Source organism: Phasianus colchicus, chromosome 1 (assembly GCF_987193195.1).
Source record: "Phasianus colchicus chromosome 1, bPhaCol1.hap1.1, whole genome shotgun sequence".
In the NCBI taxonomy this organism is placed as follows: Eukaryota; Metazoa; Chordata; class Aves; order Galliformes; family Phasianidae; genus Phasianus; species Phasianus colchicus.
This window is the reverse complement of record NC_143436.1, coordinates 30382149-30398606: the sequence shown is the minus strand read 5'-3', so window position 1 is coordinate 30398606 and position 16458 is coordinate 30382149. Positions and strand designations below refer to the sequence as shown.

Here is a 16458-nt window from a genome sequence, read left to right as displayed (position 1 = left end):
TTGCTGGTAACAAAGAATTCTCCTTGCCACAGACTTCTTTTGAAAGGAATTATTACCTCTCCCCGAATGACTCTTTTTTAATTTACACGCTACATTAGATTTTTCTCAACCATGCAAATTAGACTACATCCACTCTCCTCAAGAACAATAAGCTAATGCTCTGCTGAAAGAATACAGAGACATTTCCATTACTGGAGTAGAATGTAATTGTACTGCTATGTTTATGAGCACAATATATAAACTTATTGCTCCGCAGTGCAAAGAATGCTCAGAACTGTCATTAAACCATTGCAAACAGTTCTTGTGATCAAGACATTTAAAATTGGTTTTCATGCAAGATTAACTATTTTTCACGGTCACAAAAAGCTAAATTAGTGTACAACAAATTTAATATTTAGCTACAATGTAGGGATACAATTTTTAATTATAACATATCAACAAGTCTATTCTACTCCTTTCTTTAATATGCACTAACAATTTTGCCTTGAATCCATGCAATAAGTTTTGCACCCATTAATCAATGTGCTGTTTAAAGGCCGATTAGATATTCATTGAAATGCAAATTGAGGGAACCAAGTTATTTAATGTACTATATAATAACGAACAATTTCATGTTAATTTGCTACTTATTGGAGATATGGAAAACATTTAAGTTATTCGCACTTAAATGCGATTCTGCCTCCCTTCCCATTGAAAGTTTCTAATGCTTTCTTTAATAGATTTAATCAGTTTTCAGAAATGTTAAAACATTTTTTGGCATTTAAATACCTGACTGAAAAGTCTTCTGGAACTCCCTCATGTGGGATAAATGCCAATACACCCATCATTTTAGAAGCCTGAATTCTGATTCTGACTCTGCTTTCACCAAAACCACACAACCAAGGTTTCCTGCTCCACTTTAAGTAGAACTCTATCACAAAAAGATGGAAAATGTCCTATAAAATTGTGGTGTGTGTGTGTGTGTGTGTGTGTGTGTGTGTGTGTGTCTACAGCAACAATCTGCCTGCTGAGCTTACACACATTTTTAGCCTGAAAGCCTTGGCTTGGGACCTAAGATCCAGCTCTGGTCTTCTCCATTCACTGGCAAGGAAACATGCAGACCAGATGGTTGACTTCAGTGAAACCATCACTCCCAGTTTAAGCTCAAGACATCATCTGGACACTCCTTTGCTTCAAAGCACACCCTGGTGACACCTCCTGCAATGACAGTGAAGCCACAGGGTTTGCACAGGGTGGAGCTCACTGTAAGAGAGGTGCATGACTGGCTCCAGCAGGCAGCAGCTGAAGGAGCACCTTCACCACGATCCCATCTGCAGCACTCACCCCTTTTTCCTGCAACTTCATGCAGGATTCTGCCTCTGAGCAACAGTGCTCCTAATTATGATCTCTGCAGAGGACAGACGTAACTCCTCAACTTTCTTCTTTTTGCTTTCACTATCCAAACTTAAAAAAAAAATAATTTAAAAAAATCACTGTCTTACATGTACTCAGTGCTTATGAAGTGATTTAAAGATGGAATATACAATTTTTGTATAACACGTAAGTAGAGCCAAAGCATGAAAAGCAATTAAAAAGACAAGTCCTCACCAACTGTAGCAAGTGTTTGCAGCTAGAGATACACAAGGACAAATCTGTAGATCAGGGCTATATGGGTCTGAACAACCCTTGCAAAAGCTAACTGTGTTGAGATCATATGAACTATAGAACTGTCTCAATTCTCTTTTAAATAGAAGTGAACAGAGAAGGCAGATCATCACATACGTTATAACCAGCGCACTGTAAGATTAAATTTAAACTGCCATGACTTGTATTTCCTAGCCATAAAATTAGTATCTGGGAAAGTTCAGCAACAGAAGTTTAGTTACAAAAGCTTACTTTTTTTTAAATACTTCCCCACTACTCAAAAATTATTACAAATTAGTTCAATAAGGAGCAAAAAGTTTACTTAAAATGCATTGCTAAGAAATCCATATATGTACTTCAGTAATTTTAAATGCTACAGTGGAGGATTTTGAGCGAATGTTTAAATGAACAAGAATTGATATATAACAAGAAGTGTTCACAGCAATACACTTCATTTAGTGCTATATTTTGGCAATAGCAAGTGCATTATTACTTCTTCCAGAAATGTCTTGGTCAGCCAGGCAAAAGCAGCTCCCATGTGGGAGGGCAAGGACTATTATGTTACATGGTTTTACTGGAGATAATTCTTTACTAAACCAATCAGACCACATAATAACAGCATTCTAACACCAACTACAGGCCCTTGGAGACCAGTTTGTGTGTGGCCTAGATTTCATTGGCTTCTTTACAACAGATGTGTTGGACGAGGGTACTGTTACTTCATATACTAACTTGTGTGTTCTGTAGGTAAAACAGCAATATTAAAGTTCTACCTCTCACATATTCTTCTCAGATGTGAGGATGTGTGCCTTCTGCAAGCAGATTATAAATCCAAAATCAAATAGACCATAGCAACTACAATTCATCACTGTCTATACTATTCCAGAAGTACTGATTATCTCGTAAAGACCTACCAATGATACCTTTCCAGCTCACATGTATGAATATCCAGATACACGTTTAAGAACGATCAGCCACAAAAATCTCTGCAAGTAAATCAAAAAAGTCTCCCAGAGTAGCAATTGAGGTAGCTATTAATTTTCTTTTGTTCTATAATGATCTAAAAACCTAGAAATTGCACTTTTTATGGTACAATAAACTAAACAAAATCCAAAAGCTCTTCTCTCTGATGGATGTTAAAAGGAAAAAAAAAAAAAAATCAATCACATGACTTAAAATGCCTGAGTTCAGGATTAAGCAGGAAATAATCAACTTTATGCCAAAGGAAGGACCTCACCCTGCAACTTTTTATTTATAAAACACGGAATTGATGGAAGCTATTTCCTAAATGTGTTTCACAGTAAACTTATTGCTCTATCCAAAACAGGAAGGGTGAAGTTTATCTGCAGAAGACTGTTTGTCTACGTTAATTCTCTCATTCCAATTTCTTTAATAGCTTTCAGTTATGTCCACTGGCCATAAAAGAAAGCAGTATTTGTTTAAGCTTCATCAAGATGGGCTGCATATTAATGGTAATAATTACATGAGAAACCACTCATCACAAAAGCACACCACCCTTTTTATAGAGAAAGTACAGAAGTTTGAAATCCACAGAAATGTACTGTGTTGCAGTCAAAATCAGCAGCAGTGCATGAGACTACAGCCAAAGTGACCTGAGGTTTTCCTCAAGAATACTCTTAGTGTTTTTTCAATTCCATCAAATATCCTCAGCTGTAAATATTCTCTGAGTCCACCTTCAGCATCAAAAGGCTTATTTTTGTTAATGGGAAAGAGAGAATTTTATTCTGGAGTGTGGATCACCTGTATTTACATCACTAATGCATTGTAGGAGAACGGTAAGAAAGGAAAAAAATATATACCTTCCTTTTCCAGTTAAGAACAACTAGTAGATTAACTGCATGGTTAACTGGCAACTGCATTGTTGCTAAGAAGTCAAAGCTAACAGAACAGTGACTTTAAACAAGCTTCAAAATGAGAAGGCATTCTCATCATCAAAGCCTAAGAGTAGCCTCCAAATAAACACACAACTTATAAAAAAAACCACTAGAGAAGCCAGTGCTGCTCAATCACATACACTGCATAAAGAGATTACTGCATGAAGTCAATAAAGGACTGTATGTAATGGACAACTTTTTCAGAAAGGAGAAGCAACAGCTGCAAGAAGAAAAACAATTTCTTAGATTACCAACATTTTATTACTTAGTTTATGTTAAACCTTAAGGTTTCTGAGAGTTTAGAATTACTTCACACATTATACTGGCCTCACAAATCAGTTTTAGTAGTGCTTCAGTAATGGATTTACATTTTTTCTATGTCCAAGTCATGATCTTGTCTCATCCTTTACCCACGTACTAACTTTGAATATAAAATTAAGAAAAAATAAGGCCGCATTTTTGAAGACTTCCATAATTTTCCCCCAGCACATGGATGGGTATCTTTTCCCATACACAGCTGTGACAGCTGAAAAGACCATTTCCCTTTGCCACCTGTCACTATCTGCATGCCAGAAATCATCACCTCTCTTATTTGTGAGCCAGCACTATAAAGGACCACCCTTAAAATTTGGTTTTAGGCAAAATCAGCCTGCTTAGGTCATGTGTAGGACATCAGTCAGGCTGCAGGGAGGAACTGCTTCTTTGGGGTCAGAGGGTAACGAGCAGCTGTAGATGACACCTAGAGAGGACGTTCAGCCTTATACTAGTGAGGCTAAACATGTAGTATCTTTGAGTTCAGCTGGGACCTCTCACAAAACTGCTGCCCAGAGAAACAAAACACACAGGATCTATGCTTAAATGACTGCACATCTTAGTGTGAATCTTCAGTCAAACACCAAATACCTTAAGAAACAGAACATAAAGCTAACATAACCCGTAATGGTGGGGGGGAGAGGGGAGAGAAGAGATCAGAGAGGATATATGATGAAACCTCATTTATTTTTGCAAACACATTCATTTCTTCCGTATTTTTGTTAGTGTTTTACACTCATCCCTCCTTCTGAACCTGCTCCCGCAATTCTAGCTACTTCAATTCTGAAGCTGAAATCTGATCCAAAAATGGGTAAAAACTGAAAACATGTCTCTCCCTAAAGCAAAAGCCACAAGGAACGGAGCTTGTCTTTTATGGTTAGTAAATCATATGCCTTAAGGCAGTGATTACCAATTGTGGTCCAAGAGAATGCAATAGGAGTTCTGCATTTACTCAGAGGATACATTGCTGACTGTATCCCAGAGCACTTGAAGTAGTTACTGGATACATTCAGAGGGTAGCTCATAAGAAACACTGAAGAATCACAGAAATTACGTGGTTCAAATACCTTGGGAATCACTTATTTCTATTTCGTAAACTACTTTTCCCCGTGAAAAACAAGCATATTGTATAAACATACATTTTTGAAGATCTTCTGAAATGAAGAACATTGGCTTTCAATGTCCTCATTTCATGCCTTCGTTAATGAGATAGTTAAGCAGTGCTGCAGCATTTCAGTGCAAGAACTGCTACCTATCAAATTCATTAAAGGAATGTCTGCACCATTCAGTGCAGTGACACCAAACATTTTCCAGAAGTCATCTAACGGGGTGAACTGACGGAGGACAGATCTGGAACGGACTTGGCAAGGTATGTGAACACACTCATAACTTTTTGAAGTGTTCGCCTGTCTTCAGATTCTGGCTGCCACTGAGAAGCTTTGAGTCTGGTTTCAGTCAGTTGTTACGAAAAACATTATGATCTATAGAAGAAAACTGGGATCAAATACTTCCTTTTGAGGGGAGATGGGAGAGTATTTAGCTCTGTATTTACCACATAGCTTCAAGCAGCTTCCTGTGATCCCTAACATCTGTAAATTATGAAAACAGCACAATGCAACAAATTCACTAAGTCAACCAATCCTAGAGACAATCTTACATAAGGACTTAGAATTCTAGACTCAGTGCTCTTGGATTTATCTTATGAAATACCTTATTTATTCTTATCATAAAACAAGTTTGTGAGTAACGTGGTAAAGCATCATATAATTTCATGATTAAAACAATAAAAAAATTAACCCTGAACCAAATCATTTGCTGCCCAGAAACCCAGTTGACTTCATGAGGGCAAAAGAGATTTGCTGAGTAGCTTTAGCAGCATTATGAACTGTGCTCGCTTGAGAGATGCAGCAAGTTCTGCCTCTGGCCAGTACCCCAGTGTGCAGAACTTGGGCACATCACACAGACAGCTGAAGGGATGGGACTGAGCCTTTAACTAAACAGTTGGTAATATTCCACATCACCACCAGCACCTTGATGATTTGAAGATATCCTCAAATAATTAGAAAATCTGCTAAGAACTACAAGTAGATCTACTTTGCCATATTAATCTGGGGAAATATTTAAAATCTCTTAAAAAAAAAAAAAACAAAAAGGTATCCTAATAGTATAATAAAGGTACTACAACACTGTTCGTATCTATATTCTGTTTTATATTTTTTCTTCCTTGCAAAGCTGATTTCTGCATACTTTCAGGAAAGCAATAAAAATGCTTGGCAGTTGTAGTGATACAATGTTTTAGTGATCAATTTCAGCCAGTTAAATAATTCATCAGTCTGCTGAAAAACTGCTTACAATTTTTAACAGACTGACTTTGCACTTATTCCTCCTCTGACAGATTTAAATCCCCTTCTGTATTTCATGTTTTATAATCACTATATTTCTACAGATTTCTGGTCATTAAAAGCAGTGTTTTGGGTTCAGGAATTTTACATTATTCACTATAATAATAAAGAGGTAATACAAAAGATCTAAACTACTCAACGACATTGGAAACCACAAAACTATACATGAAAGCATTCACTGACTAAAACTTACTGTTGCAATATAAATAAACATTTTATGCTGCATCTTGAAGCAGAATAATAGCTGTTGCAGATAAAGTCTACTGATGCTAAATTGATACAGTGTGTTTTGGATAAGAACAGCATGGAAAGAGAGCGGTGAAGTCTCTTTTGATAAGCAGAGCTAAATAGTTTACTGCCTGAGATAAAAATAGGCTCCTAAAGGTCAAACTCTCGAATGCAATAGCCAAAAGAAACAGTACCACGCCATTTACCTTTTAACCTTACTTCATAAAAGATTACCACGTGCTCTCAAAGATACAGACTAGACAGGGGTTATTCGTACAAACATATCCTGAAAAATAAGGCATTCCTCACTTTGTGCAGCTTTCCAGAACTTTTTTTTTTCTTTTTTTCCTTAAACAAAAACAATTTGTGTCAGTCAAGACCTGGCTGAACCAGAGTGCCTGGAAACAGAATTAAACAAGGAAAAAATTTAATCAACTGGAACAGACCAAGTCAAATTCAATAAGAAATGAAATGAAAATGAATGACATTCTCTCATTTCATTTAGAAATTCCAGCAGGCTTTTTGTTTTTTAAAATCACATAAGGGTATAAACATTGCAAACTTTCTATTTTCAAGTCCAGACATTTTGTTATGTCAAGAATTAGTATCCACAAAGAATTGATTTATCGCTAAACAAAGGATTATTTTATTTATTTACTTAAAGAGTACCATGAACTGTGTAGGATGATAACAGCAACTGTTTCTTCAAAAAGAAAAAAAAAAAAAGAAGAAGTTGCTTTCTGTAGGGTAAGCCAGGAGCTTACGTTCTTAATAGAAAAAGTACAACCATCACTTCCCATTCATTGGCTTGCAATGCACTGAAACCAGTAACTGGGACTGTTGCTTAGTTTTAATATGAACCACTGTTTCACTCCATCTTACCTCAGTTTAGCATTACCTTCTCTCATCTGTTCACTTCTCTTTGTCCTCAGTGCTTTGCTGCTTAGCAAACATTACCACAGACAAGGCCATGTCATTACTCCTTCTCCAAAGACCTTGCAGATGGTCAATACGTATTTAATAAAGCAACAATTCTAAGCAACACTCCTACTGCCCTTGCTTCTGCAACCACTTCTGCTACCCAAGTCTTCTCCACTCCCTCTTCCGGTATGACTTCACTCCAGCCCTCATATAATAACCTAATGTCTTAAATTCAGAAACTCCTTGAAAAATATTTTGCATCAAGTGAATTACGTGAGCATCTTTATATTACCTTGTGACATAAAAACATCTATTCCAGAGTTTATGTATCATGAATTTCTACCAAATATGGAAATATAAAAGGTACATTTCATAACTAAACAGAAAATTTATTTAAAAAGCAGAAACAAACGCTGCACCCTGCATACCTACCTACACATGCATTCATTCTTTCAGAGCTTTCATTTTAAAGGTATAACATAGTAGCTCTAAGAAGTACAGTAAAAAGCTACTTACAAGTTATACTTACACCAAGCAACTTACACCGAAATGAACTGCAAATATACCAGTATAGTCATGAAATTCACCTGACAAGATACTGAGTACTAAGACACAGTTATCAAGTTATGACCCTGCCTCCTTTAATATCTCAGCTGGAACACAACATATCATCATCTCTAACACACCTATGCATATCTTACTGTTAGTTCTTCAGCAATATATTATCTTACTTTTCAAGAATACTTGGTCTTATAGTATAGCAAACTTGGTCAAACAGCAGGTGGGAGATAAACTCAAGCCAGATATAAAATATGAGCCATATTATTACAGAGACAACAGACTTTCAAAAATAGCCAGTATCACTTTAACAAAAGAGTTATAAGTGATCAAACCTGCATTTCCCTAAAGCAGAAACAAGCATTTTTACGATGAATGCCATAATTCACAAAAGTGAATTAAATGGTCTACAGACAGAGTAAGGAAAGAGGATAATGCTGCAAACTATGCAACACTCTTTGGAAGTCCTCAATATATAGCACAGAAGTTACCTTCCATTTTCACTGGCACTGTCAAAAGTACCCACATGCAAAAATTCTGTTTCTCCCATCAATAAAAGTGTACTTAAATCAATATAAACATATAAAGAAGGAATAACATTCCATAACAGTAGATGAAACATTTCTATTTAGAACCATTCCTCTGAGCTGCTTACCAGGACATGAGTAACACCCAGACAGACTAAAAGCCTGAGAGCCCACTCACTATGATGAAACATGCTTTTCTTGGTAGCAAAAAGCCCTGCCTGACTAAAATAGAAAGGAACACTCCTAAAACAGAGTCCCTTTGGTGACCTATCTGGGTCATGAAAGACAATATAATTGCTTTAAACTGAAGGTTTTGTTGACCACTACCCTATTCCCTGAGTACTGGCTGACAAATTATCTGGAAAATTCACACCAAGAACGCATACTATGCTTTTTTTTTTTTTTTAGTAAGTAATTTTAAAAGTCTTTTTTATCTAATCACATATAAATTTGCAATTTTAGATTAATCACATTTGGATTAAGTATGTTAATGAGTCAATACTACAACCATTTTACTATATATTCACTAGCGTACAGATCATAAGCGTCACATTTGGAATACAGATGCAATTCTCAATCCAAGAGCAAGAATAGTAAGACCAATAGTTTCGTTTTATGTATTTATGTATTTATGTATTCTGAAACATTTCACTGTGTTATTAGAAGCACATATAACTCATAAATGGGCTCAAGAAACCAACAGCCTAAACCAAATCAAGGGTGAGTCAGAGAGCCTCCTACAGCTTGGAGTTAAACATTTAGGTATCCTGTTACTAGAAACTCAAAGGAAAACACATTAACTGACTTCAGTGAAACAGGAAACAGAATCTTTGAGTTTATCTTTGCTTCTGATTTGAGAGAAAACATTCTTGCAAGAAAACATCTTCCAGCCGTGAACTAAGAAAAAGGGAAACTGTACAGCGAATTGTAGTTATGCCTAATTATAAACTTGAGGAAAAACTAAGAAAATTATTTAAAAATCAGGAGTTTTAAGCTATAACTAGACATCCAGTTAGACAAAGAGACCAGACTTCATTCAAAACAATTTTACATTACAATATTCGTATCATTTTATTGTTAACTGAAAAGACATACAGTAAGCCAAACTGAAGAGTAGAACAAACTATAGCATAACGTGTTTTTCTAATTCTTCAGCATGCAATTTCAGGTGTTCAGTGCTGGAACATTGCATTTCCTGCCTCATGACTCCATTATTCCTTCCAGCAGATGCCCCAAGGGTATACAGAGGGGAAGATACCAAGCAGGTAGCACCTGACTGTTTCCCATTTGTTTTTGGCACTAGAAACAGCAATGAGTTCTCTTGCGTGCTGTAGTATCTCCACCCTCCAGCCAAGGAGAAACTCCACTGCACTTGCCTATGGGCTTCAGAGCTTCTCATGCAGAATTAATTCCCATCTCCACCCAAGTTCCTCTTGTTCCTCATAATTTTCTTTTCCCCACCCTCTTGGCTGCAGTTCCTGATTTTGGCACAAATCTTTTTTTCAAATGCAAGTCCAGTCCCACCCTTGTTCATTGCTTTCCACACTCAATTGCCAGCCCTCTCTTGTCACCACAAATCCTTTCATCTCTTCCAGTTTGCCTCCACCCTCCAATTCAGAGGTCACATCACTGCTCAGTTACACATAGTTCCATTTCACCTCTTCCTCAGCATCCTTCTCCTCACACCCTTCTGTAACCTCTCTTGCATCCAGTTCTCCTTCCATTACCCATTTTTGGCACAGTCCACCTCCCTCAATAAATAAATGATTTTGACATGAAGATTCCTACGTTTACATTCACACGTCATCCTACACTGGCTTCTCTCTTTTCAACTGTGTGAAAAAGCTACACTTTTGTTTGGGGTGGTGCACCACTCATTGCCAAAAGCTGGCCTCCATCCCTTTGCTGGGAAAGCTGTGGGTGAGCATGTCCCATCAGTCAAAGTAATCTAGTCTCAGGTTCCAAGGAGATTGCATCCAGCTCACAAGTCCTCCCAAAAACAAAGAGCCAGCATTTTAAACTCTAACAAAGTCTTTGTTTCAACCATCATATTCAGAGGTAGGTAACAGAATAGGATGCATTCAGCTTCAATGAAGAGGCGTTCAGCTTTACCTCACAGAGTGTTGTGCCTCTGTGTGGAGGGACATTTCGCTGTGACTGCATACTTCCAGTTCATCATCACACCAGTTGACAGGCAATAAAGAAGTAAAACATTCAGAAATATTTTGATCTTCTTTTTCCTAAAGGTGTAAATACTTTAATGAACTACAAGATGTTAAGAGTTTGTACTCAAAAGGAGCATTTTGTATCCCAAACTGACCTATCTTCTTACCAAAATCACTGATTATTGTGACTGCTCTTTCCTCTGAGATCTACTCCCAACAAGACCCAAGCTCCAGCAAACCACCTGGAAGATGCTGTTATGAGAGTGTTTAGTAATGCACTAGCCCTCACAAATAAGTCAACTGGGACTCATTTCTATGAATCTCGCTCACATTCATGGAAATACATAGAAACAAGGTGATTCAAGATAAAAAAATAAAAAATAAAAAAATGGTGAGGTGTCCTAGAGGAAGAAGATATTTCTGGTAGCTTTAGACAGAAATCAATTATTTTTTATTTTTCAGAAGTTTTGTGACAAACAAAAAAAACAAACACAAAAAACACAAAAAACTAGTTACTGTGGAATTGACAAAGCCACGGAAGACTGGCTTCCTAGAGACTTGTGCTCAACCTCTTAGTAAATCTGAGTATCTCAGGCAGTGCTTTCAAAACACTGGATGTTCAGAGATGGTAGCAGCTAGTCAAACAACAGCGAGGCAGCATGGGAACTCACCTGTAACAGCAGACACATTTCAGGAATCATAGTGAATACAACAATTAGTTTTAAAAAACCAAACTCATGTTTTCTTGATCTGATCTCTTGAGCTGCCAAATACTGCAATACAGTTGCTACCAAATACTTTGTAACATGCAGCTGTGGTTTGCAACAGTCATTTTTATTTTTTATTTTTTTAAGAAAGAAGCAAACAAAGAAAAAAATACAGTAACTGCAGCACTTGCTTAAGAGGATGTTCTTATGCCTCATGAAATGTGATCATACTATGGTCTTTCTCCACTGGAACTTAGACAGTCTTTTCTATTGCCTACTTGCATAACGCTTGTAACAATTGATCTTGGTTTATGCCTAAACTGAATTTAATTGAAATTTGAGAATAGATGCAAAAGATACAAAGCACAGATACTATGTGATTGCATGAGCTAGCTTTCCCATGAAGCTAAATAATAACAATTTTAAAAGTCATAAAACGGGTAAACTTCTAGTTGTAGATGATCACTGAAAAATTTGTGTCAGCACAGCCTATCTATTCCAATTCTATGTTTAACATGCTTATGTGGAAATTTTCTATTTAAGAAGCATGTGACTCAAAAAGTTAATATATGAATTATCTTCTACATCAAGGTGGTGAACTGCTTCTGAGGTGTAATTATGGTCAAGTAAGTATACACGGCAATGAAAATGTCATAATGAAACAAGTACTTAAGCTATTTAGGGGACAGGAAAAGGGGAAAGATTGCAAACAGGTCAATTAGCCCATCTATTAAAGGTTATTAGTGTCATTCAGAGAAATGCACAAAGTTCAGCAGTTCAGAAAATTAATGTATAAATAGTCCTTCTCAAGAAGTATAAGAAGCTAAAAAATCATGAACAATCTGACCCACTTGATTTTGTCAGTGTTCAATTTCTGTAATTTTTATGAGTCAGGTTGACTCTGTGAGCCCTTAAAAGTCAAAGTGCCAAGGTAAAATGGGCATGCTATAACTGCAGAGCCTTCGCCCCACGGGGAATCCTGCCCTATTTATCTGCCACGTTTTTGAAGTTTGCCATTAAACATTATGTGTCCAAATGTGTCTGTGACCAGACAATTACTGAGGACAGTCACAGCAGTAGCGCAAATAAGAGTCAAACAAAACAGAGAAATGGTACTCATGGGTTGGTGATAAATGATGCCATGCATTAGTCATTTACATCCCAAGATAAAAATCTAGTTTATACAATCTTGACTTTCAGAAGAACTACATGCATAAGCTACTTGTGCAACAAAAGATTTTTTCCAGATCGTTTAGGAGAGCTTCCATTTCCAAAACCCTTTGGAAATAATTTAATAACTTTATGAAATACATAAACAGATAAAAAAAGAACTATAAGGTTGCCTTACATTTTAAAGATCAGAGCACATACTTTCTATGCCAAGCTTTACATATATATATATACACACACACACAAACACATAAATAAATCAATACGATGTGCACTCAAAATAATTTGAACAAAAAAATCAGACCAGTTGTCTGTAAACTGTAGCTTGTTTTGTTTGCTTCCAAAATGCCATCCAATTAATAGCTGTCAAATTACCAATACTCAGAAGGAAAAACAACCTACTAAAAAAGTGCAGCCTACCCTTTAAAATGCAACAACTTTAATCTGCTCAGTGGAGTAAGTGCCAGAAGAAAGAAGACATGATAGGGACTGCGATTCAGAATATCAAAAGAAATAGAAAGTCTGTGAAACCAAGAGACAAATAAAATCTATCACCAAGGTGGTTTTTGACATAGATGATCCTATGTTTATATGGGAATGTCAGTGTTGTATACAAATCAGATTACAAATGGATTAGATTTAGAGGATTAAACTACATGCACCAGCAAAGCTGGCATCCACAAAATAAGCTTCTGCTAAATTAAGATCAGTTCAACAGTCTGCAAAAGAGACACAAAAACCAAAGCTGTAGATTCACACTTGAGCAGATTTTCCATATGTATACACTGTCTGCGTCACACTCTTCTGTTCCAAGCTCCTGAAGCCTGAAAGCTCTCACCTGTACAGGAGAGATGGCAACCAGTTTCTATGCCAAACATCAAATCCTTCCTGCCACCAACTTCCTTATGACTGCATTTCATTCGCTACTTACCAGGGCTTTTTGTATGTTCACTGAATTACCACCTTCCTTTCATCACATATGATTTTATGAAGCTATCTCCTTTCATTCATGACACTGTTCTCCACGTGTCCTACATATATCCCATTTTATCTCTGAGTCTTTCAGAACACAACACAGACTTTATCACTGTTATGGTAGCAGGGAAAGTGGATACTTGATTGCAGTTCTTTACCATAAAGTTATTTCTGAGGCAATTTACATTTCTGGACCTAATTAAGAGGTATATTAGACTGATCCTACATATTCTCATTTTGTTTAGATTCAGGAAGCAATGCTGAAGAATTCTTCAGAAATTCTAATGATGTCTTGTTCAAGAAAATTATAAGAGAGGAAAAAGTCAAAACTCTATGCCACAGTGCACAGACGCAACCAAGAGATCATTTTGTCTTTCACTGTTAGAACAGTTCAAAAATAAACAACAACACTAAAACCATCTCTCAAGTCCTTTAATGTTCTTCTGTAATGTATTCTTCTAATGTATTCTTCTGCAAGAATACGCTGGAGACAAATTTTGAAGACATTTAGCTCTCTCTTTTTCTTCTACATGAAATTCGAGTTCCCTTAAAAATAGGAAAGGAGGGGGAAAAAAGAGAGAAAAAAGCAACCCATACACACCAAAATGACATCCTTCAACCCCAAAGAAACTACTGCGTTTGTTAAGGCTTTGCCTATCCACCATTTCTGTTTTTAATTCTTTTGCTTTCCCAGGAGGTTCTCCAGTGTCAGTTCTGCTCATCTTTCCAAGGACCCTGACATCTGATATTTTCCTCATTAGGCAATTTCTCAGAATGAGCTCTTAATTATATATATTGCATACACATATCAAGGGTTATATATTTTTAGATGGTTTCCTCTCTTTCAAATTTTCCAATTCTGCTTAAACTTCCTTCTTCATGCTAAGCCTTCTTCTTTCCAGTTTATTCAGTGTTACAGTTAACAATCACTAGTAGCAGCTGACTGAAAAAATGCTATTTAATGTACAAGTTCTTAGATTTTCATTATATCCAAACAAAAGTGGCTCTTGTCTTACAAATTTCAACAGCTGGGCACTGAGTGAATCAGGTACAAGTCATATCTTTTTGTTAGTTTTGTTTTTTGTTTTACTACATTCAGCAATTTCATCTAAGTACTACCACTCACTCATTTAAGTGTACCAGAGATCTACCAGCAACACCTACAAGCAACAATGCTCTCAAGATTGTAAGCAAACATTCCTTTTGAGATCTTGGAATGTGCACTATTGTTTGTTTGATCACATAAATGAAGCATCACTGTGTCAAAAATTACATCAACAACTGGACTTGCCAACAAGTAGACTTCCTGCATTAACAACTTCAAAATAAAGTGCTTAGCAAAGAACAAAAATTGTTACATTAAAAAGACAAACTGCCAAACTCAAATTCTTCCATGGACAGATGACAAAAAGCAAAAGGTGAATTCCATCTATTGTATTTGAGTCATTAAGAACGAAAATACCCCACTGCTACATGTCTGCAACATTTCTGGTGTTAAGTTCTCTCAAAAGTATTGCCCTATGAGTGCTATACTTTAAGTACCATTCACTTTTTATCAGCTTTGCAATGAAAAAAAGCTGCTGGCAAAGAGCTGAAATGTGGTAATACATTTCCTTATTAAAGTTTACCTGCAGGTGCTGAAGTGAAATGAGTGAGTCGCTCTGATTTTGCAAGTGCAGCAGTCTGTAATTAAGAACACTGCAGTGCATACCCCAATAACACATTAATGCCCATGGAAATGGAAGAGAATATAGCTAAATAACTGTAAAGTGAGGGACTGCAACTTCTTAAGTACAGTCTCTGTAGCACAAGGAAAGTTTTCAAACCCTTTTGATATCCCAGGTACCCTGCTTTAAACCAATGTTACTTTTTTGCAATATTACAATGCCTTAAATCAATGATAATACCAAAATGCTGATCAAAACCTTTTTACCATCTTGTAGTCCTCGTAAACATGAAAATACAGATTTCTAACAAACAGTGTCCCATTACAAGAAAACAAAACAAAACAAAACAAAAAAAAGTATGATATGTGTGAACTGTAAGGATGAAAATAGAAAAAAAAATAATTGATTTGATTTCACAATGGTAAAATTCAAGGAGCTCTAGAATAAACATTAAAAAACTATGGGAAAATTAGCAAGTGAAAATTAATATGGAAGAAAATGTGACTGAGAATGTGAAAAAAAAAAATTACTTGTCCCCTATTTAAGGAGAGGAGTACTCATATGAGGAAACTGGTAAGTCACTGAAGAATGAAACAAGACCATTGGCAAATGCTACCATAAAAAAAAAAGGAAACCTCTTCAACTTCTCTGGGATGCCTACGGCAAGCTACCCAAAACAGAGACAAAAGTTTCTCTGATTAGGAAAAATAAATTAGCACACTTAACTACATTCTTACATTTAAATAAACTAATGTAAGCTTAGATGAGGCATGACACATGGTATGGTACTAAAGAAATTAGATTGATGAAGTGTTCATCATTAAGCTCTTGCTATTAAATACACAAAGTTTGAAGGACAATAGAAAAACTAGGAGGGAACCAAAATCTCAACAGCTTCCCCATCTTTTACTCTCATCTGGATTATTACTCTTGTCTGGTCTACTCCCATCAGAAGCAAAGCATGTCTGACCTCATCTATAATCTGAGCTAATCCTTTAATGTGTTCTCCAGCTACTCCAGTTCCTCTTAGCTTCACTTAACTTACCCACCTCTTAACTCATATTTTAATTAGGAGATTTTTTCTAAACTAGATCATTTTGCCTGAAACGAGCAGCAGCAGAAGCAGATCAACATGCTAATCTCTAGAAACCGTAACCCATTTTCTTGGCTCAGCTGCAGACAAAAGGAAAAGTACAACCCAGGTCAGCTTCGAGCGCCTGTTCCTTCAGTCCTTCTTGGAGCCCCATTCTGCCAATTTATTCATTTATTTCACTGCAACTGCTAAAATACAATATTAAACCTAATATA

At 36.4% G+C, this 16458-nt stretch overlaps 1 protein-coding gene across 7 annotated transcripts in view; it reads right to left on the bottom strand.

Annotated features, from left to right (window-relative positions):
• PPHLN1 (periphilin 1) overlaps positions 1–16458 on the bottom strand; it is a 73638-nt gene that overhangs the window by 10732 nt on the left and 46448 nt on the right. The window contains exon 10 of one of the 7 annotated variants that reach the window (XM_031589575.2): positions 11058–11302. The exons of the other annotated variants lie outside the window; for them this stretch is intronic. Within the exon in view, the coding sequence (XP_031445435.1) occupies positions 11267–11302 (36 nt within the window). The 3' untranslated portion in view covers positions 11058–11266. Of the gene's footprint in view, positions 1–11057; positions 11303–16458 lie in introns of those variants that run through there. 7 annotated transcript variants of the gene reach the window in all.